The following is a 24,280-nucleotide window of genomic DNA, read 5'->3' as shown; positions in this document are numbered from 1 at the left end:
ACGATTGTTCGATAACACATGGGTCCCCGATCCTTTGTGTAATTGCGGCTCTGGCAGTGGGGCTAATAGGATAGCCCCCATCGATCCTATTAGCAGCGGTAAAGTACTGCTGCTGATAAGACGCCCCCATAGAAATTGGTTATTAGTATTTATAACACATTCCTAAATAAAATGAATGATAATTTACTGTGATTGTCAATGTGATGTGTGGGCATGTGTCAACAGGTCAGCAGTAGTTTGTGATGTAAAGTGGAACCTGCATGTGCAGTAAATAACTTTTGGATGATTTTTTGCATAAACTTGAGTTTTGCTGACATTCATTCAAAATGTTAAAAGAATACTGTAGGTCTGTCCTGAGAAAGCTCTAGGCTCTAAGGTAATCCAAAGTGTACAAGTGTTATAATAGGTGGCTGTAGTCAAACACCTGTTGTTGTTGTTTTATGCATTGGAGCGTCATGTGGGTTAACAAAATATGTGAAAGTTCCCATACACTTATAGAATTGAAGATATGTAAATATAATGTACAACTTTTATCGGCCGCTTAATTCTTTAACCCCTTGTGAAGCATGACAAAGTTTAAATTTTTTGCTGGTGGTAAAGCAGCCTGTGACCCTTTGAAATACATACAATCTAATAAAAAATAGAATAAACGCAACAAGAACCAAGCATGTGCAGGCAGGGGAGGCAGAGCATATTAAGAGGCAACAGAGATGTGGTATTAAAAGACTTATTTTCTATTTTGTGAATCAACCTTCCTGTACAAACACATGAGCAAACTTAGGGGTATATTTACTAAAGGTCCCTTTTCATAGATTTCCATCAATTTAAAATCGATGAAAATTGATCTGAAATAATGTGCATCAGGGGCTTCAACACCCATTTACCCCTTATACACTGCACACAAGGGTCTAGCGTGGGTCACTGAACACTGGTTTCTTGCTGTGTCACAGCAGCTTGAAACCCGTTAACACCGCAACTGGACCCAGGTGTGTGCTGTGGCTTTCCTCTGACAGCGCTTGGAGATATCATCATCTCTGAGTGCCGAAGAGACAGCTCTGCATACAGTGTAAACAGGACCCGGGTTACCAGTGTACACTGCCCCATTACACAGGTCCAACCCTGACCCTTTTACACAGAGGGGTGAACCGGCAATAAACCATGGGGTAATGTAAACAGGGGTACACCAGATTTTCTTTTTTAGTAGTACATGTGTGTTTTAGCCCCTGGAAAACAACACTGATTTAGCTTGATTTCCATTGATTTTCAATAGATGAAAATCGATGTTTAGTAAATATACTCCTTACAGTTTATACAATTTACATAAAACTACATTATAAGGACAATTAAAACAAACTAGTGTTAACTAGACATGTAGCGATAAACCATGCGATTGCTATTATAAATTTCAGAGCAGTACAGATATTGTTGACAAAGTATTCATACAATAGACCACTGGTTCCCAAACTTTTGTGAATCACTGCGCCCTAGATTATCCCAAAAAATGTCATGGCACGCCTAGCTCAAAAGTTTCTTTTTGAATCATTCTGCAAACCTTATTAAATTAAGTAAATTGTGCTCACATGTCATCCTTATGTTCAGTTATGTATTGGTGGACAGGGTTGAAATTCTGTTGGTCCACGTGTTTTGTGATTGGCAGCTGCCGTCTCTGGTTTGCTATCACATGGCCTATGAATAATTTGATTTAGTCCTGGACCACCAATCTATGGCACCCATGTAAGTTCTCCACAGACCCCAGGGGGCCATGGCACCCAGTTTGGGAACTATTGCAATATACCCAAAAGAGGGACAAATTGAAAAGTAAAATTAATGTTTCATGTATCAAGCAGTGAAAAGAGAGGAGAAGAGGATCATTGGAGAAGTTGCCCATAGCAGCCAGTCAGCTTTGAAGTAGCATTTATCAAATATTATGATATGCTGAGCTGAGTGGTTGCTATTGGCAACTTCTCCACTGGTCAATGTCTATACTCTTCAGTCCTGTGAAAGCAGCACACTGTAGAGGTATTCAGTACTTTGGATTTGATAATAGTGCACCTAGTAAAACCATTACCATTAGATCACGTTTTGCAAGGATCGCAGCTGCACAAAACATACCAAGGATTTATGGGAGTTTTGGTAATTGAGCTCTTTTTGAACAATAAATAGTGATATATGCCAGTCAGAATGCAGCTTGATGAATGACGATATCTAAAGATCATCAGCGTTCCGTAAAGACAGGTTAATATGTCAGCTGCCTGGGGCTGTAAGCCTCTTTCACTCTTTTCAAAGATTTGGAAGCTAGAGTCCTAATTTCTTAACAGTATTGAGATTTGAAGCCAAACAGTGTTGGGTTTCTAGTTTAATAATTACCGTAATCTCTGAACTTGGCTAAGACTCTCCAGTGAAAAGCTGCTTTAAAGGATTACTGGTAAGTAATGCAATTTGCAACCAAGAAGTACATTATGTGAGAGGCAATACCACTCAGAGAGAGCCGTATAGGTCATTGTTACCAAAATCTGCCACGTGTATTTACAAACCAGGGGCCAACGTCCATTGGACTCTGGAATTGTTTTTGATTTGTCATTATTTTAAATTTTTGTGTTGTATTTAAGTGTATGTATTAAACAGTTAAAGTACAAATCCTTTTGTTTTTCATTTCTGCAGAACGTCATCCATGCAGGCAGTGCGATATTGGACCGCAGCAACAAAGACCATTGGGATCAGATCCAGAGGACAGAAGGAGGCACTGCACATCTGCTGAAGCATTATGAAGAGTATGCCAACAACGTAGCAAGGAACTTGAAAAAGACTTATATGAAGCCTTTTGTCATCGTCACTAAAAATATTAGTGAGTTTTACCTTTGAGTTGTATTACTCTATTACATAACATAGAGTATGCAGTCAATGCAGACATTATTAGTAGGGCTTATGGAATGTACTACTTACTGTATAAGGTTACAATTAGTGATAAATGCAGATAGAGGGTGTGTGTTGTAATGTTGGAGCAAGAGTTTCCAAATTATGTTAGCTCATTAAATAAGTGATATAGATGTTAAGAAAGGCAATGAGGAGAGGAGGAATAAGGTAAAGAGGAACATCTTGGACTATATATTATTTAAGTTATAGAGAAGAAGAATAAATGAGTTAATACATTTGTATATAGTGCTGTGATTTATAACTAATGCTAAAGTGTAAACAGTGTAACGTCCCCTGTAAGCACACGCCAACTTGTAAGGAGCCATTCAGTCACTTCTGTAACTGTAAAGTATCCATTTTTATAGAAAAATAAAAGAACAACAGAAACGTTAAAAGCATACAAAAGCCAAGGAATAGGGAAAGAAAATAGTGAAATAGAGATAAGAAAAGTGAAATGAGGGCTGATGCTTGGTGGAGCTGTAGGCTGGGTTTCCCTCCCATGCTAGCCAGTGGTCTTCCTGTATAGGCCGAATAGCGATCCCCGCAGGGGTGGGTTTGGTTATAATAATCATATAAATAACCTTCGTACTTTAATAGATTTAAATTATTATATTGTCATTTTATAGGACAGTGAATATATAGAACAAGCTGTAATATTGTAATTGTCTGGGTAGGACCTGGGACTCTCTCTGTTCCTCTGATTCATGGGTTTACAGCGAACACCAGTACCCCAATAGTAGAAAGGTCACGTCCTCAACCACCTGCTTTACATAGTGGCCATTTAGATTTACATTCCTGCCTTGCCCCGGGTGACAAACACTCTGTTTTCGGCCTTGGTTTGTCACTGTGGTTGCTGTGACCAAAGTACGGAGATGTAAGATCAATGAATGAGAACAGGAGGTATAAGGGTTGCCGCTTACATAAGTTGCAGTGTACAAGGTATATTGGCACAGGTTACAGGACACTTTTAGACCTGATTAGGATACAATAGATAAAATGTATGCAGTTCTATGCGCACACAGACTAAAAGGTAGTCCTCCAGGACAGTCTATATCCCTCCATGTGAGATTCAGTGACAGCTCTCAAGCTTTGCTGTCAGCACCTTCACCTCCTAAAGGGTACCTCAGGGATGACTTTTCCCCAGCAGGTGCAAGAGAAAAGGACAGGTACCTAGTGGGATCATATACCCCCAATCCATACAGCCCCAGAATGCATTTAATATACCACTAGCATATAGAGGGGGGATGGAATAAAATGTTGTTCATTTATCACTTGATGGGGTTTAAGGATCATTCTTACAATTGTGTAATTTGTAGCAAATGTCTATTACTCTCCTGTAGTAATTCATAAAGATCTTAAGAGCTTACAGTAGTGTGAATAAAGGGGAGTGTTTGTCAGTACAACGCCATGCTCACGCACTAGTCATGTGTGCCTCTGAGGTGTGTGTTGCGTTTTTTTGAAGTTTGTGGAGGAAATGTAAATATAATACTCTGATTTTATAAAATCACAGTGTTTCTAATGTATTTATTTTATGTGTTTGAAAAGTCCCCCTGCTGATTGTTTTGTATAATGTTTATTCTTTAGCTATACATTATGTTATGAAGTGTTTGTACTGAACATTCTGTCTGGGAACACGTGTCACAGGTTTAGGATTGAAAGGAACTGGCTACTTTTTTGGCCGGATTAAAAAAAATGCTGTCATTTATTGCACCGGGAAAAAGGTGGTAGCCTCGAGCTTTAATGCCTAACATATTAATAATTGTAATCATGTTTTTTTGTTTTTTAAATGCTTATAAGAATTTCCGGGTCAGGAAAATGATAGGCTGTAACTTAATACAACTTTTGCAATGGTGTTTGCAGTAATAGTGTCATTTATGTGTTTAATTCTATATATTCCTTCCACCAGTCATTGCTGTAGACATATTTGACAAGGCCAATTTCAGTGGAGCCAAAGTCCCTGAGTTTAATGAGATCTATGAAGATTACCCTAAAGATTTGCAGTCGTCAGTCCTGTTCCCTGACACTTTGTTTAAGCCTCCTGAAAAAAAAGGTAATATTACAATACTGCTCTGTGTGTCACAATTAATAGCTAAACGAAGTTATGTTATATGATATAGTCTCTAGGAATCTATATTTTGACAAGTGCTCTACTTTTTTGTAATTACTGGATTTAAAACAAATATATATGATCAAAGTGTGTTCTGTGTTGCTTTTCCTTGCACTGCGCTGGGCGACACTGATGCATCAGTTTAAATAATGTAATATTTGATAGTAAAAGCACTATTTTTTCCTTTGCATGGATTTGTATATTGTTGCCATCCACTGCATTAGTATCTTCAAATGCTGCCATATGATTTAAGTCAGCAGTTCTCAAACTGTGGGCCACGACTCCAAAGTGGGTTGCTGCTATCTCATCTTGGGGTCACGACTCGTATGGGGTCAAGCTGATGACTCCTTGAATCTCTCAGCAGCATCTGAGGAGTCTGAAATTACTTGAACTGTCTGTTATTTCAGACTCCTCCGCTCACTGGCTGAAAGATCTGAGGAGTCCTCAGGCAGCTTCGCCCCCACCCCAGTACTCAGCCTCTCCAGGCCCGCCCAGCAATAGAAGCAGACGCACCGGCAGCCGACACCAGCAGCGGGCAGTGAGGGGTAAACGTATTACCAGTCATTGATCGTGCCGGTAATACTCTTCCTGCTTCCCCTTTATACCGAAGCAAAGCAGGAAGCAATATCGACAAGATGCATCAACATCTTGTTTGCCGGAGTGGTAAATTGAAAACTCACTCCCCCTTCCGGCGATCCCTGTCAGCCCCCAACAGTGCATCAGCCTAGTGCTGATGCTAGGTGTCTCCTCTCCCGTCCGGCTCCAGTGCGCATGCACGAGATCTCGCTACTATCAAGAGATCTCCAGTGCGCAGTCCGGAGGCGGCAGTCGCAGCCAGGTAAGAGTGGCTGTGTATGGGACAAAGGGGGACATTTACTAAGCAGTGATAAGAGCAGAGAAGTGGGCCAGTGGAGAAGTTGCCCATGGCAACCAATCAGCACTGAAGTAACAGATATAATTTGCATACTATAAAATGATACAGAGCTGCTGATTGCTTGATGGGGCCACTTCTCCACTGGCTCACTTCTCCGCTCTTATCACTGCTTAGTAAATGTCCCCCAAAGACACCTGCAGCTACTAAAATTGACAGCTGCAGGTGTTGATACATTCAGTGTATCTTACATTGCCCCTCACATCGGCCTGCTATCTTACAGACAGCAGCGGCGATAAGGACAGGGCTGCAGTCGGGAGCATGCTCCTCCATACTTCCGACTGCAGCAGGGGAGTATGAGTGGGAAGGAAGGGAGTACTGTGCACAGACCCCATGGGATGTGTCTGTGGATAGGGGAACAGGGGAACACACAGTCTGGGATTTGGAGGAGGAACAGCCAACACACATTCATTTAACACCCACTGACTTCACTGCCACCCTCTGCCTCCCCACGGCTCTCCCTGACACCATCTGCCTTCCACTGCCTCCCATCCCCTTCCCCGGCCTCCCCCCTTTACGGCCAAAGACTTCACAACGGGTATAAGCTTTACATTTGTATGAATGTATTAAAAAACACATGCAGAGACGGGGGCTCTTAGAGGAGCTTGTCCATGCGATGTGTAAGAAATGAAGAGATCGCATTAGCCTCCACAGTGCTACTCTGCATGTCCGGTCTGCTGACCACGCATGTTTGGTGGCCATTCTTTGGCAACTTGCTGGTGTTATGTAATAATTTACATTTTCAGGCCGTGTCCCAGAGCAAAATAGTTTGAGAACCCCTGATCTAGGTTAAATATCAGTTTCTATGAAGATAAAAACTAAAACAATTAAAAACACAAAACAATTTTTAGGCTCATTGCAAAAATAAGCCACAGTGTGCTATAAATTTACTGTAGGTAACTATAGACCTAGTATTTATCAGCACAGATGGACAACTTCATTTGTCAGTTTCAAAATGAGGATGAGGGTGTAATAAACTAGCGTGTCTTGTGTCTCAGTCCCACACTGTAGAAAAGTGATGGCTGTAATAATTAAAATAATTCTGATTATGATTCCAGTCTATTTTACAAAACCTGTAAAAAAAATAAAAAAAATGAATGAATAAAAATATATGTAAGTTTCATTTTGAAATAAGCTTTAACTGAATAGTTTTAATTAATTAAAGGACTCCCTAAAATGCTCATTTATCACTTTAATAAATAGAATACAGTAGATACATATTTCTTAAGTCTTTAATTGTCCCAGTAATCTTTAGGACCTAACTCCATTATCCTGTCTCTCTGAATCTGCAAATTTGCAATTCAGTGGCTTCATTCTTGACAGGTTTTTAAGGTTTCCTGGCTTGTGGAGAGAGCCACAGGGGGTTTCAGCCTCTAGGGGGGTGGTTTAAGCGCAATCCCCTCCCCACCTGCCCAAGAGTAACATATGCTGAAGAGACCTGTGCAGGGTTTCATTGCAGGGGTCCCACAATCCTGGTCTACCTATAATGGTAGAGATTTTTTTGCGATGGTTATATTTTACCCATTTATTAAATCTTATAGCAATTCAATAGTTTTCAAGCTACAGGAGATTAAAATGGTGAAACCTGAATGACCACATTTCTGAAATGTTCATTACATTATTTTACGTTGTGTGTGCTGCAATCACATGATCTTGTCATATAAGATGACATTGCACAAGACGTGTGTTCTGCGTTATGGCTGTGTGGTACTGATGGAGCAGAACTGCAGACTCGTTGTGCCAAGCATTCTAGTCTTGCAGTTGGAGATCTTCATAATCCCTGGTCACAGTGATGTCTCCCATAATAAAATGAGTAGTTCTAGTATATCAAGTGAAGGCAGGACAGTTACAGGAATGCGTAGGATGGTATTTGATAATAAGAAACAATGACAGTATATGAAGCTTCATACTAACCACAATCACGATAATAACTTTACAAGTGTAAAATATAATGTTCTGGGCTATCTCTTCTGTCAACAGCACACAGTCAATGACACTAAAATAATTGTTATGGAGAAGGAAAATTAATTTGGCTTAATCTGTGTAGGGAAATTGTGTGAATATGGATGGGTGCATGAAAGACATCAGCAGCTCATATGATAAAAGAAATTAAAAGAACATTTAAAGTGTGTGAACCTTATGACATTTGTCCTCTGATTTTATGTTGGCAGCAAAATCATCATATAATAATAAAGCAGAGTGCTCTGTAGAACAATGATAGCTAATACATGCGTGGTTATGGGTTTGTTGTATACAAACTTATTTTCCAGAATGTTTAGAGAACCAGAAATGAAAACATAGTAATCAAGGGCAAAGCCAGAACAGGTGTGGTATAATAGATCTACAGTGTCTAGGCAGACAGTCAATAGGTCAACAACATACTGTATGGTCGATAGTAACAAAGGTCGACACAAAAATGTTCAACGCAAGTTTTTTAGGCAAACTCTTGTATATTCCATGTTATGTTACCAAAATCGGTACAGACATGTACCCTCGCTACCCTCCCTGACTCTCTTCGCTCGCCACACTTCAGGCAAGGTGGCTTGCTCTGATTTGCTCGCCACAGGTTACTATTCACAACAGATGTCCACATGGATAGTAAATCAAGTATATGTTTGGAAAACGTGTGAAAAAACAAAAAAAACTTGTGTAGACCTTTTGTACCTGTTGACCTTAAGAATTGTTGACCTTTCATCTGTCAATCTTTTATACCTGTGGACCATATGGTGTCGACCGATACACTGTGGATCTATCATCCGGATATCCCCAGAACTTTGTGGACCCCATAGCAACATTTTGATTGGGCCACGACCTCAGTGCTGTTAGAGAGACAGTTATACATGCAGCAGTTATACATTTTATAAACCATAGTAGTGCCCTAGTTAATTTTATGCCCCATAGTAGTGCCTTAGTTCACATTGTAACCCCAGTCCATATTATGCTACACAATACCCCAGTATAGATTATGCCACACTGTAGTGGCCCAGTTCCTATTGGTAGACAATTATATGAGTTGGGTGCAGGTGAGCTGGGCCTCCTAAGCCTCTGAGCCCCATAGCAAACTCACCCCCTTTACCCACTATAGCTGCAGCCATGATAGTAATTTATGCCTTAGTAGCCTTTAATGTAAATATCTTACTGAGGATGGCAATTCCAGAGGCAGTACAGAGAAGCCAAGAATAATTACTCTTATTTAGCCTATTTTAGGCTTGGCACTCCAAATTTTGGATTAAAAATCCATGCTACAAAGGGTATGGGTCGTTGGGTCGACTCAACTTAGGTCGACAGTCATTGGGTCGACCATGGAAGGTTGACATGTACTAGGTCGACATGTACTAGGTCGACAGGCCAAAAGGTCGACATGGGTTTTTGGACTTTTTTTGGTGGCGTTTTCTTCGTAAAGTGACGGAGGAACCACAATTAGTGCACCGTGTACCCTTACATGGCTCGCTTCTGGCAAGGTGCCTCGCTCCGCTACCACTGCGCTCTGCACAGGTTACCGTTCCCAACTGTAGTCAACGTGGATCGTCAAGTATGAAAAAGTCCACAAAATAAAAAAAAGTTAAAAACTCACGTCGATCTTTTGACCTGTCAACCCAATGACTGTCAACCTATTGCCCATGTTGACCTAATGCATGTCGACCTTCAGTGGTCGACCTAATGACTGTCGACCTAACGACCGTATCCCGCTACAAATGCTGGGGCTCTACCTTCCCAATATATAATCGTACATTTCAATAATGAAATGCAGTAGCTGTTCTATTGTATCTTATAATAAGGGCAACACATTATTTTCACTTGAACCTAGATAGAACAAATATTAGAAAATACAAGTGGAAACTGGTACACAGAAGAAAAGCAGATAAGGTGTCCTCAAGCAATACATCAAATGTTTACTTTCAGTTTATAAACTTTACTACAATATTGACATTTACAATTTGGTTGCTAGGGGTTACAGCACATTTCCCTATGCATCAGTTCTGATGATATAGTTCTCTGTTAGCTTGAAGCTAGTAAATAGCAGGGCTTATATTGATAAGCTCACAATTGGGATGTGACTCAGCCTGAGCAAAGTGCTTGTTTTTGCAAATAATGACATTATATATAAGGTTTATTTTACAATGCCGGGAGTGGATAGTTTTATAAGTTGCTTAAAAATTTATTTGCAAACCTTGATTGTTTTAACTAGCTTTTATTATCTGAACTCAGCTGTGTAAGACTTCCTCAATATTTATTAATCATAACATTTTGCATTCTCTATACAATTCAATGTAAAAGTTTTATATCTTGCTTAATTAACACAATGATTTGTATAAAGCCAGTACAAACCACAATGATACCATATAATTATTATTTTCGTTAAGCAGCTCTACCTACGATAAAGCCTTTCAACCAGAAACATCCCATCAGTGAGGACGAATATGACACTCGTCTGTCCAAACGAAAAAAGAGGCAACCTGATCCATCAGACCAGTATGCAGTTGCCATGGTGATAGTGTACCACTCGCTGGGTCAGCTATTACCAGAGAATTATGATCCTGACCGCAGGAGCTTAAGGTACGCTTGGCAAATTCACCTTGTCTGCTCTGTTATATAAGAATACACTCTTCATATAGTTTAAATCATCTTCATATAGTATAAATCAGTAGTTCTCAACTCCAGCCCTTAAGTACCCCCAACAGGTCATGTTTTCTGGATGTCTTTAATCATGTACAGGTGAGATAATCTATGTTGCTGGGTCAGTAATTATCCCACCTCCTTCCCCAGACTGAAATCCTCAAAACATCACCTGCTGCGAAATCTTGAGTTGAGGTTGAGAACCACTGGTATAAATGAAACTGTGTACTATATCAGCTGTTGTTGTGGTCATTGATGACACAGGGTGTTATCTGGGCATACAGATGGAAGGGAAAGGTTTTGTGGGAGTGTCATGGGCACGTAGTCAGTGGTCAGAGGCGCGATCTCTGGTACCCATGTTGGGGTAGGTGAAAAAAAAGATACTAATGATAGCTGCTGTGCTTGTGGAGGCACGATGCGTATGCTTTAAGACGTTTTAGCATTACATTAGCAGAACAGCCTCAGCCTCAATGCTGGTGAATATGGAGTTAGATGCCACTCAGAATCAGGCACATTGGTGTGTTGCTGCTCTGTGTGAGTGAATACATTCTGGAAATATTATCCCTCTTTCATACAATGCTGCTTTATGGCACTAGTCTAACCAGGCAAAGATCACATTAGTCGTCCCCCAACCCCCTTTGCACAACACGAGAAACATTCCAGTGGAACAATTAGTCTGTGTGATGGTTTAGTACATTTATAGAATTTTGATGTGAGCATAAGAAATCTTCTGGTGCCCAAGGTAGTTTTCAGACTTTACCTATATTTATTTCTATATATGTGCTAGGGCAGAGTTCCCCCAATTGGCACCTTACACTCAGACGCAGCAAAAAGCAGCTCATAGTGTACTAGATACGCTAGGCTGCAACTATAACCACGCAGGAATTGGTTTAATACACAGAGTCACAAATGTTGCATGGAAAAAAAAATCCACGACAGCTGCATTTCAGCACCCATATTCATACTCAGCCGCACACAGTTGTACAAATGTAAACCCCCCCCCCCCCCCCCCCCCCCCATTGATCAGTCCACACTAGCAATATAGTTTTGTGGCTTCTATGCATTTTAATTATATTAATAAGAAGCACATTTTTGAATAAAAAAGCTACTCTGCATGGCTGATTAGCATGGGACTTGGCGAGCCAAGATGGGCTGTTTGGCGTATCTGTAGCAGCAGTGAAAAAGGGCACATCTGTATTTGTTCCATGCAGTACTGCAACCAACATGCAGAAGTATTTAGACAAATTGCTTAATGATACTTATATAGTGTTCTGTAGAACAAGATACTAGAGGAATCTGTTAAACTCCAGGGAATACATAGATTAAGCACGGATAACTACTGATAAGGGAGTTGTGTAGTGGTGATACAGGAAGAATAACAGCAAATGTCTCATGAGAAAATGTACAACAGAACACTGCCAGAGCACACCTAGTTATCAGGAACACAACTTGGTTTTTATTATCATTCTAGAAAGTTGATAACCATATTTGTTTTGCAAGTCGTGTATTAGATGTATCTTTCATTTTGTAGTAAATGACAATAACGTTGAGCTGCAAAAACGTTCTTGGAAACAGTTTTTATAATGCAGAACTTCACTATTCTTTTCCTTACAGAGTTCCCAATCGTCCGATCATTAACACACCTATTTTAAGTGCAACCGTACATAATGAAGGTGAGCCACTACCATCCCAACTGGACAAGCCAATAATACTGGAGTATACTATGTTAGAAACAGAGGAGAGAACCAAACCTGTGTGTGTATTCTGGAACCATTCCATCATGTAAGAGTCTATTCTGTATTTGTGTGTATCACTTGTAGACAAGCAGCAGAAGATGCTGTAAGTCACAGCCAGTATATCTAGTACATTACAGTAGAAATATTTAGCAGTTACTGGTACCTTTTGGGCTGACAGTACCAACACAAGCCTGTTTCGGATTATTTTTCAGATCTGGAAGCACAGGAGGGTGGTCTTCTAAAGGCTGTGACCTGATTTCCCGGAATAAAAGCCATGTCACATGTCAGTGCAATCACATGACCAGTTTTGCAGTGTTAATGGACATTTCTAAGCGAGAAGTAAGTGAAAAAAGGGGCAAATTGCGTTAATACCTTAATTAAAATAAAAACTTACTGTACCATGAGCAAGGCAAGAGGCTGGAGCTGGCAGTCTTAGGAAGATATTGACAATGAAGCAGGAATAATAGCTTTTATATTATAGATTAGCCACATCTATATTGAAAAGGATGATGACTTGTCAAGTGCTCAGTGAATGCTATATGGGCTGTTTTCCAGCTAATTACTGTGCAAATGTGGAAATAGGAACAGATAGTGGTGGAGGGTATTGCAAATATGGAATAATAATTTTACTTGGTGTAGAATTAAGATGTTTTAAAGAGTGAGTAGGGGTCCCTCAAGTTTCAACCATTCATAAATTCTAATTACATGGATGCAGAGGAATACAAAACAAAAGCCTTAAGCTGGTTACACGTTAGACATTGTCATCGACAACGAAGGGACCCAGTGGTCCATCAGCAACAGAGCAACTGTGTCGGCCATGCTGCATTTGACATCATGACCCTCGCTAATGACATCCCGTGTTGGCCATTTATGCAGAGGATGTAGCGGACGACTTGCGGAAGCTCACATCATCATCATCTACATAGTGCGTACACACTGGACAATTTGAATGATTTGTGGAATCGGGCAAATCATTCAAAAGATCATCTAATGTGTACCCAGCTTTAGTGTGACAGGTGACAATTTAAACATTGGGTTAAACGTCCTTCCTGACCCATAAAATGGCAGTGCAGTAACTCCTTTGGCTCTGTCACCGTTATTACATCCTCTGCTAGTTATAGCTACAGAGAGTATTCATTGTAAGAAGGACATCCAGGTTTATCATCCCCACCTCATGTTAAGGGATTCCACAGCTTAAACCACTCTTACAGTAAAGATCCCTTCCTAAGCTCATAGGGACACCTTGTTTCTTCCATCCCCAGCTAATTACTGTACATTGTGCTCTCTTTATGGACCTTGGTGTAAAAAGTTTCTTTGGCATAACTCAGTGAATATATTTCCGCATGTTACTTAGGTCATCTCTAAGGCACTTTTTCCCAAAGTAGGTAAAGCTCAATGAAATGGGAGGCATGAAGGAAAGGACAGCGGAATGTCACTCAGGGGTGTTAGTTATACACATTCTCACTGGAGAAAGTGTAGAGTTGGATATGGAGTGCAGAATCTCTTAAGTAGAATATTGCAAAGGAGACTCTAAAATGTATCTAGAAGGAGTGATGGTAATAAATGTTGCATTGGGATGCAGCAGATACAACTAGAATAATAAGTCATTTACATGTAGGTTGGGAATGTATGGCCAACATGCTGCTATTGCTCATAACTTGTTTTGCAGTAATCTAGAGTCTGTGACGGTCAAAGTAAGTAAGGGATCTGCACTTTCACATGTAAAATTGTTACCACGCAGATGTAAATTGTGTACAAATGTAAAGGGACAATGGTACATTTCATTAATATCTTCAATGCTACAACTCTGACCTCAACCCTTGTTTTAAATAATATAAATATATATTTATGGCATTGACCAATCATTTTAAATCTGAAGGTCTTTTAAAGCTATATTCCTGAGGGTTAACTAGGTGTATTGTCCAATGTTTCCCTTACTGTTCAGGGCTGGACTGTGCTTTACTTATCGAGCTATCAGTCATCAGAGAGTATGTAATGGAAGTGACCTGTGACTTGTCTCTATTACAGAATGGCGAGGTGCTTCCTCTGAAGATTATCACATATACGTCTGTGTCTGTGTCACTGGTGGCTTTGCTGGTCACTTTCATTTTGCTGATGATTATCAGAACATTACGTTCCAACATCCACAATATCCACAAAAACCTAGTGGCAGCCCTCTTCTTCTCTGAGCTAGTATTCCTCATTGGAATCAACCAGACCGAAAATCCAGTAAGTGAGAATCCAGTGTGTGCTTGATACCAGGTGTAGTGTGAAAAGTCGCTATTCCTAATACAGTTTTCTGCATATTTTAGCCTAAACCTAAGATGCATTGTCCACATTCTAGTGTTGATATTTTCACCAAGTTGACAATTGTAAATGGTGACATTTGTGAATGGTGACATTTTCTTGCCAACCTTATGTCAATGATTAAGTTACGTTAAAGATTTGCATATACTGTATACTATTAAATATGTTATTGTATTTATAGCAAATGCTCTGTCTAGTATCTGTAAATCTACTGGATTTACATGAGTTTCCCAGAAGAAAGGCAGAAATAAGCTGCAGAGAGTATAATACAGTATTTATATAAAAGCCATCAGGACCTGTGCACTACCTGTGTTTAACGTATTGACATTGCAAAACATACCCTGTACCTAATGCACGGCTATTGCTGTTGGCTAACACAGCAGTGACTTACCCCAAAACTTCCCACTCCTGAGTTACTGTAGTACATTTCACAACAGGGTGTTTCATCACATCAGGCAGTGGTACCATTAGGCAGACCTGGCACTGTGGTACCCGATTAATCATTTGTGTACCTTGATCTGCTGCCTGACACGTCACGCACTGGTAAACCCAAGAAGCAGGAATGCTAGAGCTAACATAATTCATGCCTGCCTGGCTCACAGCCTGATTTATGACCTTTCTTGTGGAAAACAATACAGTTGCAGGGAGCAGTTGTAACCCCCAAAGTATGCAGTGTGTAATAGGTGATTAATGGTATTTTTGCTCCATATATGTTTTCTTTCTAAAACTACCAGCACCTACGTCACTATTTGAGGACTGTGATATAAAGTTAGTGGAAAAAGAGCATTTTTTTTGTTTTGTTTTTTTACACAGAACTGTAAGCAAATATTAATATTGGACTGAAGCCAGTCCTTTCTAAATGACGTGTTGACCTGCTTTTGTTGTCACTGTCATTTGGATGGAAAATATTTGGGCTTATCATGTTCAGTCTTCGCTTCCTGCTAATCCTTTTGTTATGAACAACTTTCTCTAAAATGAGATGACTGGACAATGAGAGGTCTGTTATGCTGTAGAGCTAGCTGGTCTGTGGTTAAAGTACAGTGCTCGGTTATCTGTGTGAGATACATGGTTATGTGACTGCGTACACATGTCTGTTAACTGAATTTTTGTCCTTGATCTAGTTTGTGTGTACAGTGATCGCCATCCTCCTGCATTACTTTTACATGAGTACTTTCGCCTGGATGTTTGTGGAAGGTCTTCACATCTACCGCATGCTGACAGAAGTGCGGAACATTGATACTGGTCACATGCGCTTCTACTATGTGGTTGGTTATGGAATACCTGCCATCATTACAGGTACATTGCCGCCTGTACCGCAGAGCGGTGTCCTCTCTCTGCAAGGGTCAAGTTATCAGGAGCTGCATAGAAAGTGACCTCTGTGACTAAGATCAGGCTACTTTGTTCTCTGAGACGCACAGGGATGTTGTCCCTGGGAGTATGGTGCAGTGCCCAAAACACGTCTGCTTTGCTTCTAATGTACCCTTAATGAATTTGTCAGTTTAGTAATGGGTATTATTATTTTCCCCATAACCATTCATTAGCCAGCGCCTGCTGCCTTCTATCTACCACCTTTCATTACATTGTGCGTGAACCCTTGGATAAATGTGCGTACAATGTCTGTTGTTTCTGTAAGTGTCTTATATATTGACTCAGTAGCTGGGAACATTACCTGGTGGTTTCCATAATTCTGCTAGTTGCTGAATGATCGCTGAGTGGTTCTTCTGTGTCCTGTCAGTGCCCCAGGGTAGAGTCAATATCATTTAAAACTGGAATGTTTATTTCTCTATAGGTGAAATGTATAGAGCAATGTTATCGGAGGCTTAGAGAGGCCTTTTGAGATGGTTCTCGTGTTAACGCTTACGTACGGTACAATTACACTCTTGTCCAGTATGTAGTGTTAAATGTGGTACAACAGTTATTATAGATTGTCCTAATTCACTTGAATTTTTATTTTGGACACATGGGTGTTTAGAATGGGGAGTATGTTGGGAATTTCCATTGTATAGTTTCCACTAAAGAAAACAATGCTGGAGATCTAGGAATACCGTTCTAATATAAACATGAGTTCCATATCTATTCCTGGTACTGCTCTGTTACTGATGTGTGGAAACAAGTCTGCTTTTAATGAATGTATTCCTCTGTTGTCCAGGGCTGGCTGTGGGTCTTGACCCTCAAGGCTATGGAAACCCGGATTTCTGCTGGCTCTCAGTACATGACACATTAATCTGGAGTTTTGCTGGGCCCATCGTCATCGTAGTCGCTGTAAGTGCCAACTTGTTGCGTCACCATACAGAGCACTGTAGAGCCTTAGGCCAGGAAAGTGTTGTCATTACATTGTACTGACTGTAAAATTGGATTTCACATGAATGAAAGTAGATGCGTCAGATTATTCCCTTTGTGGCTGACGTATCTGAGTTCATCTATTCAGTTCTCAGTTTATAATATTTTATTTTATCCTTACATGAAAGCATATTTAGTATATAGAGAGAGCATTCAGTGACTGTTTAATATAATTAGAAGTATGTAGGGTGAGACAAATTAGAAGAGGAGAAATGTAAGCAGTGACATAAGCAGGGTCTTTTAGATTGACCTCATAAAATGAATATTTATGAATCTGTCTGGTCATACTGCCATGTCCTATGCACAATATTCTAAAACAGAAAAGCAAGCTATCTATGTGACCTGAAGACTGATAAGGCGATATGTGTTTGTGTCCTTCGTTGTCAGCCAGAATGAGGAGCATGTGTATAGTAATGCTATTCCTATTAGTGTTTTGGCTAAGCTCACACTGTACTGGGAACAGCAGGCAGATGGGAAATCTGTCCCTGCTTGCTATGTAACGCCTCATTTATCCTGGCATAGTCTGGAAAGGGAGAAGACAGTGCAGCATGAACAGAGGCCGCTGGGCACATCATTCAGTCTTCCTATGTGCAGGAGTTCCCATGCTGGGAAGGTTATTAGCCGTGAGAATAACTACATGATATGATAATCCTAATACATCACCAGTCATGAATGGCAAAGAATAAGCTGAACCACTCTCGGACAGGACAACTAAATGTTTGTTTGTTTTACATTAATAATACACAATCTTGTTTTCTTTATAAAACTGTGAAGATAACATTGTGAAGTCTATATATATATATATATATATATATATATATATATATATATATCGCTGTGAAAATTGTGCAGTAGCCAGTAATAAATAACCCTTTATTAATTGAGAAGTTTTGTTTGTTTTATACAGATAAACACAGTCATTTTTGTATTGGCTGTAAAGACGACATGTGGACGGAGGCAACGTGTATTTGAGAAAACGGGGGTGATGTAAGTTATTGTGCTAATTCTAAAGGGACTTTATATGTTTGGCTGCACAACCCTTACCTGCAGGGCTCATAACTGAGAGAGAACGGGCAGTGGGATGGGGCACTTATTACTTTGCTTGCCCGGGAGTATGTTGCTTTGTTTAGCAGATAGATCAGACAACCTAAGTTTGGTCTTTCACTTCGGTAAGGGAATTGTATAATAAAATAAAATAATAAGTAAATGCCAGACTTGGAACATGTTTAACTCAGGGATGTTCTTTTTTTCCATGTAATGCTTCGTATACTAAGCAAGTATAATGGGGGAAACCCCTACTTTCCGGCCTACTTGTTACACTAGGCAGTGAAAGCTATCCATTATGTATCTGGCTGTTGTACAGTCTTACTGCAGTAAGTACATGCTGATGTAGGCCCTCACTATTCTTCTAGCTCAACTCTGAGAACAGCCTTCCTCATGCTGCTCCTGATCAGTGTCACGTGGCTACTGGGACTCATGGCCGTCAACAGTGATGTGATGACGTTTCACTACCTCTTTGCCATCTTCAGCTGTATGCAGGTAACCTGCCTTATATTCTTTTCTCAGGACAGGAAAATAACCCTGATGACCATGTTGACAAACATTCTGCTATGATGAAAAATATCCTTAGAAATAGTTTCTGCTTTTCCTTACACCTTGGTCTCTCATTACATGTAGTTAGGGTGTGCAGTCTGGGCCCCCTCCTTATATACTGTGGTCTTTGATTCTAGATACTCTGCTTCATATTTACCTATAGAGACAGTTCATATAGGACACCCAGCCTACTCCACCACTGATCTAAGAGCCACCACATTATATAGCAGACGCACTGTTTTCCTACCCAGCGTTAAGCTCCCTTTTACTTTCATAAACTGCTCTCTGTTTTGTGTGTCCTGTGTTGTCTGCACATTCTGTGTCCACTTGCATTTATGTGTGTGTCACTGTATTTATTTGTAATTGTTGTTCACTGCAAAATATGAGCCGTACAGTTGTGATGCTAATTATTACATATATAGTTGTACTATATATATATATAAAGTGACCCACAATGTGATAATCAATGTAGATGTCCTTTCTCTTATTAGCATTCATCCCATTCTTCTTCATTTACAAAAATGTGATTTTAGCACTTTAAAGCATCAACCATAGTGCTTACTGTACAGACCTGTCCCACCATACTTCCCATCTGTGCGGTGGTAGCATCTCTCTTCTCTCCTCACTGAGAACAATTATTGTGGGTGCCAGACATCAGCTGAACCTCTCCAGAGCAGCCGCAGGCAGCATTCAATATGGTTATTTCCCCTGTGACACCCATATGGCCAGATTATGTTTTCTGTGCTTCTCAGACAAAAGTCCTAGTAATCACTGTCCTTGGCTTCTCCAGTGTATGACTCTGCTATCCTGGTGTATGTGATAGCATGCATTTCCTTTTTGCTGAATTGAACTTCCCAATTAATCTTTCAATTCAGTTATCTTAAAGAGTAAGCTGCCATGATGCTGGCTTGGGTATTCACCGAGCCTGTATGTTTTATATTATGTACTCTTTTTTTGCTTGCAGGCTGTCAGTGTATTTTGTGTGTCAGCTTGAACAAATACATTTCTGCTTTGGAATTCTTATATCACTTTTAGCACATTTCTGTATACAGCCTGGGCAGAAGGGTAGTAACTGTGGTATCAACTTAATAAACTGCTCCCGTAATTTGCTGGTGAACATTCAGTACATCAGTGTTTTGCCTGTTGCATACAATAAGACATTCAGTGGTGAAATCTGTTTTACACATACATTTTGGCAATTGATAAATTGTTTCCATGTCAGCATTGTGTAACTTTTGTTGCCAAGTTACTGGTAAAAGTGGAGACGTATTACATCAGAGACCAGAAAGCCAGTCTGCTTTATATTTTCATCTTTGTTTTTCTTTACATTGAGGAGGTAATTTACGATTGTAATACAGCCGAGGCGCAGTCAGTTGTGGCTATTTCCACTCCACTAGAGTACTTAAACCTTCACACACACAGAAGTGGCACTGTTGTATTAAATTTAACCTTAAATGAGGCTAAACTGAGCAACTAAAGCCTTACTTAATCAGTCATTAAGGGGTAGGAGGTTGGATAGTATAGTGATTCACTGTCACACAGCATACCACTTCAGAGTCTCTGCTCCTTTTGTTTATGCTGTGTTGCACACAGCGGTTTCTGGTGCACACAGAGTGTTCCTTGTAAATGAGGCTGTGTGTATATTTTCTGACACCTGACCCGAAACTTTTTTCTTCTTTTTACATTTTATTTACTGCAGGGGCTCTTCATTTTCTTTTTCCATTGCATCTTTAACAAGGAAGTAAGAAAGCAGTTAAAGAATACATTCACTGGAAAGAAATCCCTGGCAGATGATACTACAACAAGAGCCGCATTACTAACAGTAAGTTAGATCCACCATGACAAATGATATTACATTGTCTCTACTGCCCTCTCTGGATGACACAAAGTATATACAGTACACACACTTCATGAGTTATTAGCTGTTTAAAACAAAAATATATTTATGTGACAGCTTAGAATATGTTACAATAAACATTACATTTAATTATTATATATATATATATATATATATATATATATATATTATACATATGCAGGGGTGTAGCTAGGTGCCATGGTGCCCGGAGCAAGGGTATGTTTCGGCGCCCCCTCCCTTGTGCTGAATTGGGTGCATGTTACATTTGTAAAGAAAAAATATTAAAAATCCTAAATTGGTGACCGGGCCGATTCTAGACCTTGTGGCGCTCAGGGCAAAAGTTTCTTTTGGGCGCCCCAAGAATAAAACAGGGACAGTGCGCGCCGAAGGCGCACAACAAAATATTGTAGCGTGGCTTCATGGGTAAGATGCATGGCCATAGCATAGTACCAATTCAGATTATACCGCACAGTATTGTCCATTATTCACATTACGCCACAGTAGTACCCCTCACACATATTACGCCACACAGTAAAGCCCCTTACACACATTACGCCACACAGTAGAGCCCCTTATACACATTACAGAAAACAGTAGAGACGCTTTTACATGTTACTCTACAGCTTCTAATGAAGAGAGGGGTGCTACAACAGCCAGATCAGAGAGAGGTGCTGCAGCAGCTGGGCAGAGAGAGGTGCTGTAGCTGCTGGGGCAAAGAGAGGTGCTGCACCAGCGGGGGCAGAGAGTGGTGTAGCAGGACAGAAGTAACCCTGCTGCACAACTACAGTACAAGCATACAGTGAGACATATTAAGAGGGCGCAGAGCACTGGCATGTGCTGGCTGTCAGTGTCTGCTGCTGTCGCCTCTGGCTAGCCCTGTGTCTCCGAGTCAGTGTGCACCCCTCTGCTTCTCCTGCTCTGCGGCTGCCTGTACAGCGGCCCGCGGTATAGCAGGCAGAGGGGGAAGGGGGTGGCAGGTGGTAGCACGCCCTCGCGCTTCACCGGAGCCACCCTCAATACACCCCTATATATGTTATATTAGTCTTATATTTTCAGAAAGCTAGTAACCAACATACCAACTAGAAGGCAGGGACGTTAATCTCAATGTCCTTAATTATTTGTAAAACTTACTTTCAAAATTATTTTGTGTATGTTTTACAGCAATTAATTAATTTGCTTCTTGCTTGATATTGTACATCAGAAATTAAGATTAGTTGTTTGACTAAGCAGTAACATATGTTTGCTTTTTCTTATCTGCAATTTTATTTCAGGCATTTACATTTTTGCTCTTTCTCAAATATCATAGGCATTTATTGGTGTTTGTAATGAGAATGCTCACATGTTTTAGGATATAAATGTATTTTCTTCTTTGTAAAGCTCAATCATACAAATGCCACCATAAGTTAGTTGTGGATTTACAGTATGTCGCTTATAGCAGTGATAAGGTATTTTTTCATAGGATTACTTAGAATACAACCAACATAAAGAGTCAACATGTCATAAATGTACAGCAAATGAAGGCTGCATATCAGGGATTTTTCACCCAGGTATAATAAGTGATAATCCATAATTTTTTTTTGTTTTTACTGTATAGATTTGAACATATCTGTACTCATTTCTTCTTACAGTATTGCCATAACCTGTTATCTATCTATATAAAAGGCAAATACCACTGACTCATCACAAAATCTCCCGAATTATAAGGACTAGGAACTTGACATTTGGACAGTAGCTTGCTTTTGTGACACAGGCACCCACTAAGAAGGGATTTTTCAAACTCCCTCCCACAAAGGGGTTACAAGGGGTGAGATGATTATTGGGAATTCCCTCCTCACAGAAGAGAGTTAAGTCAGCCCACCCAGCTGGGGCTATAGAAAATGCATGGTGGCGGCGATACCAAGTCGGGGAGTACACAATGCTCTGTTCCTGAATTTACTTACCAGTGGCAGTTGCACAGAAGTCCACTATACAAATAGGGAAGCCACATCAACTTCCACCCCTAAACACTTTCAAATATCGCTGGGTGTGGCTTCCCTATTTTAATAATTGAATGCTCTAAAACTGCCACTGGAAAGAAAGTCCAGCCTTATGGTTCAGTAGATTTTGTGATGAGTCAGTGGTATTTGCCTTTTAAGTACTTAACCAACCTATTTCTAGTCAGGAGAGGATAGTGTCTCAGTTATCAGAGGTTAACCTGTCACTTGAACTGAACATTGCCGAACCTCTCAGAGAGCAATAGAAGGAAAGGAGAGATAGATATTTTGACTCTCAAATGCATTAAAGGAAAGCTTAATAGTCAGCAACTGCTTATCTGCTGTGTAAAGGGTACTGACACCTTTCCCAGTGACCTTAAGTGTTGTGCGAAAATCTTTACCTTTTTACCTCAAAGGAGGAGCCCTAAGGAGAGCGAGAAGCTAAGCAAGGAGACCTAGGGCCCTTTGGAATAGAGTCATCCTATCCCTGCAAATCTTACATATTTAACATACAGTGGGTGGAGCTTGGCCTGTCATTCCAGCATTTATAGCACTGAGCAGGGCAGCATCAGAGGCGAGACGGGGCAGAGAAGGAGGCGGATTATTCTCCTCAGCGCCAGCCCTTTGACAGCATCATTCCATGGAAGGCCTGCCCGAAGGTGTGGCCTGACAAAGATTGGCATTATACTTGAAATTCCGTAGTGAAGCACGGGTATTCAGCTAGTTTAAATATACCCTTATCATTCTGTATCATGGCGTGGAGCAAGAGCAATGTGTTCCCCCTCTGTTGGGAAATTTTTTGTTCTGTTTGGTAGTTTTGGTAAAGTTTCTATTCGTAAGAAAGGCATAGAGTTCTGTTCTCACTTAAGATGGGTTACACACCAGGCAATATATTGGCCATTCGAGCAAGCAGTTGATATATTGTGAGCCCGTCAGCGGATATGTAAACCCATTATGTCTGTGAATGACATTGTTCAGACATATTTATTCTGCAGTGTAGCACATATCTAAAGATATATCGGCACAATCCAGTTGTTTGTATGGGCGGTCCGCCGACCATCCATACATTTGCTGTAGGTGTTGAAGTCACAACTGGGCACGCAAATTCATTGCCCGCCCAGCTAGGTGTCCAGACTGACACATCGAGTGGCAGATTGGTAAGTGTGTATAGTTGCCTGAATCGGCCGTTCCATCAGTGCGATGTGTGTACCCAGCCTTAGAAGTTGGGCTGCAGAATCTGACTACATGCAAGGATTCCGCAATTGGCCGCTACATCATATTAAAGTTTATGGTTACAGGTAAATCAGTATGGCAGCTCCAAATCTTAGTACGTAGAAGAATGAAGAATAGCTTTGTCCTCAGTGCTTTAGAGAACATATTCAAACAATATAATCATAACCCTGATTTAAAATTGGGATATATTGTTCAGAAAAGCAGATTAGCTATTATACCTTAGTTCAGGTGGTGGTAGGTGGATAATTGGTTCAGTCTTCTATCTCCCAATACCACCTTTAAGTGACCTACACCTTCTGCTAACAATTATCTTCGTTTTTTTTCCTTTCTAGCAAACCCTAAATTGCAATAATACATATCTGGATGAAACGAACATGTACAGAACAGGTTTCGGAGAGTCCACTGTGTCTTTGGAGAGCACCGTCAGGTCAGCCAAGAGCCACAATAGCTACCTTGCTTATATACTCAGGTAATCTGGTGGCTGGTGCATGCCGCTTGGCTTCTCTTTATTTGTCACTCATCACTTCAAAAGTACAGGGGGTTTAAAACGCAACTTGTAATACTCCTAAACTGCTGGATGTAAGCCTACTGTCTCATTTCCCTTTGAAATACCATTAGACGTTGTGTCATTACAGCCAGCATACAGTCTATTCAGGTACAATGGGGAAATGT

General features: G+C 40.4%; 1 protein-coding gene across 4 annotated transcripts in view; it reads left to right on the top strand.

The window, feature by feature from the left end:
• The window catches only part of CELSR1 (cadherin EGF LAG seven-pass G-type receptor 1), a 318,308-nt gene that overhangs the window by 283,432 nt on the left and 10,596 nt on the right, over positions 1-24,280 (top strand). For 2 of the 4 annotated variants that reach the window (XM_063927111.1, XM_063927109.1), the window contains exons 19-30: positions 2,662-2,845; positions 4,820-4,963; positions 10,316-10,508; positions 12,183-12,350; positions 12,517-12,643; positions 14,333-14,533; positions 15,733-15,907; positions 16,761-16,873; positions 17,859-17,938; positions 18,364-18,490; positions 20,244-20,366; positions 23,941-24,077. In XM_063927111.1, coding sequence (XP_063783181.1) covers positions 2,662-2,845; positions 4,820-4,963; positions 10,316-10,508; positions 12,183-12,350; positions 12,517-12,643; positions 14,333-14,533; positions 15,733-15,907; positions 16,761-16,873; positions 17,859-17,938; positions 18,364-18,490; positions 20,244-20,366; positions 23,941-24,077 — 1,772 coding nt within the window. The remainder of the gene's footprint in view (positions 1-2,661; positions 2,846-4,819; positions 4,964-10,315; positions 10,509-12,182; positions 12,351-12,516; positions 12,644-14,332; positions 14,534-15,732; positions 15,908-16,760; positions 16,874-17,858; positions 17,939-18,363; positions 18,491-20,243; positions 20,367-23,940; positions 24,078-24,280) is intronic. The other 2 variants (XM_063927112.1, XM_063927110.1) reach the window with 2 other exon arrangements.

Source organism: Pseudophryne corroboree, chromosome 6, assembly GCF_028390025.1.
Source record: "Pseudophryne corroboree isolate aPseCor3 chromosome 6, aPseCor3.hap2, whole genome shotgun sequence".
NCBI lineage: Eukaryota > Metazoa > Chordata > Amphibia > Anura > Myobatrachidae > Pseudophryne > Pseudophryne corroboree.
Note: the sequence above shows the minus strand (reverse complement) of the source record. Positions and strands in the feature narration are given on the sequence as shown.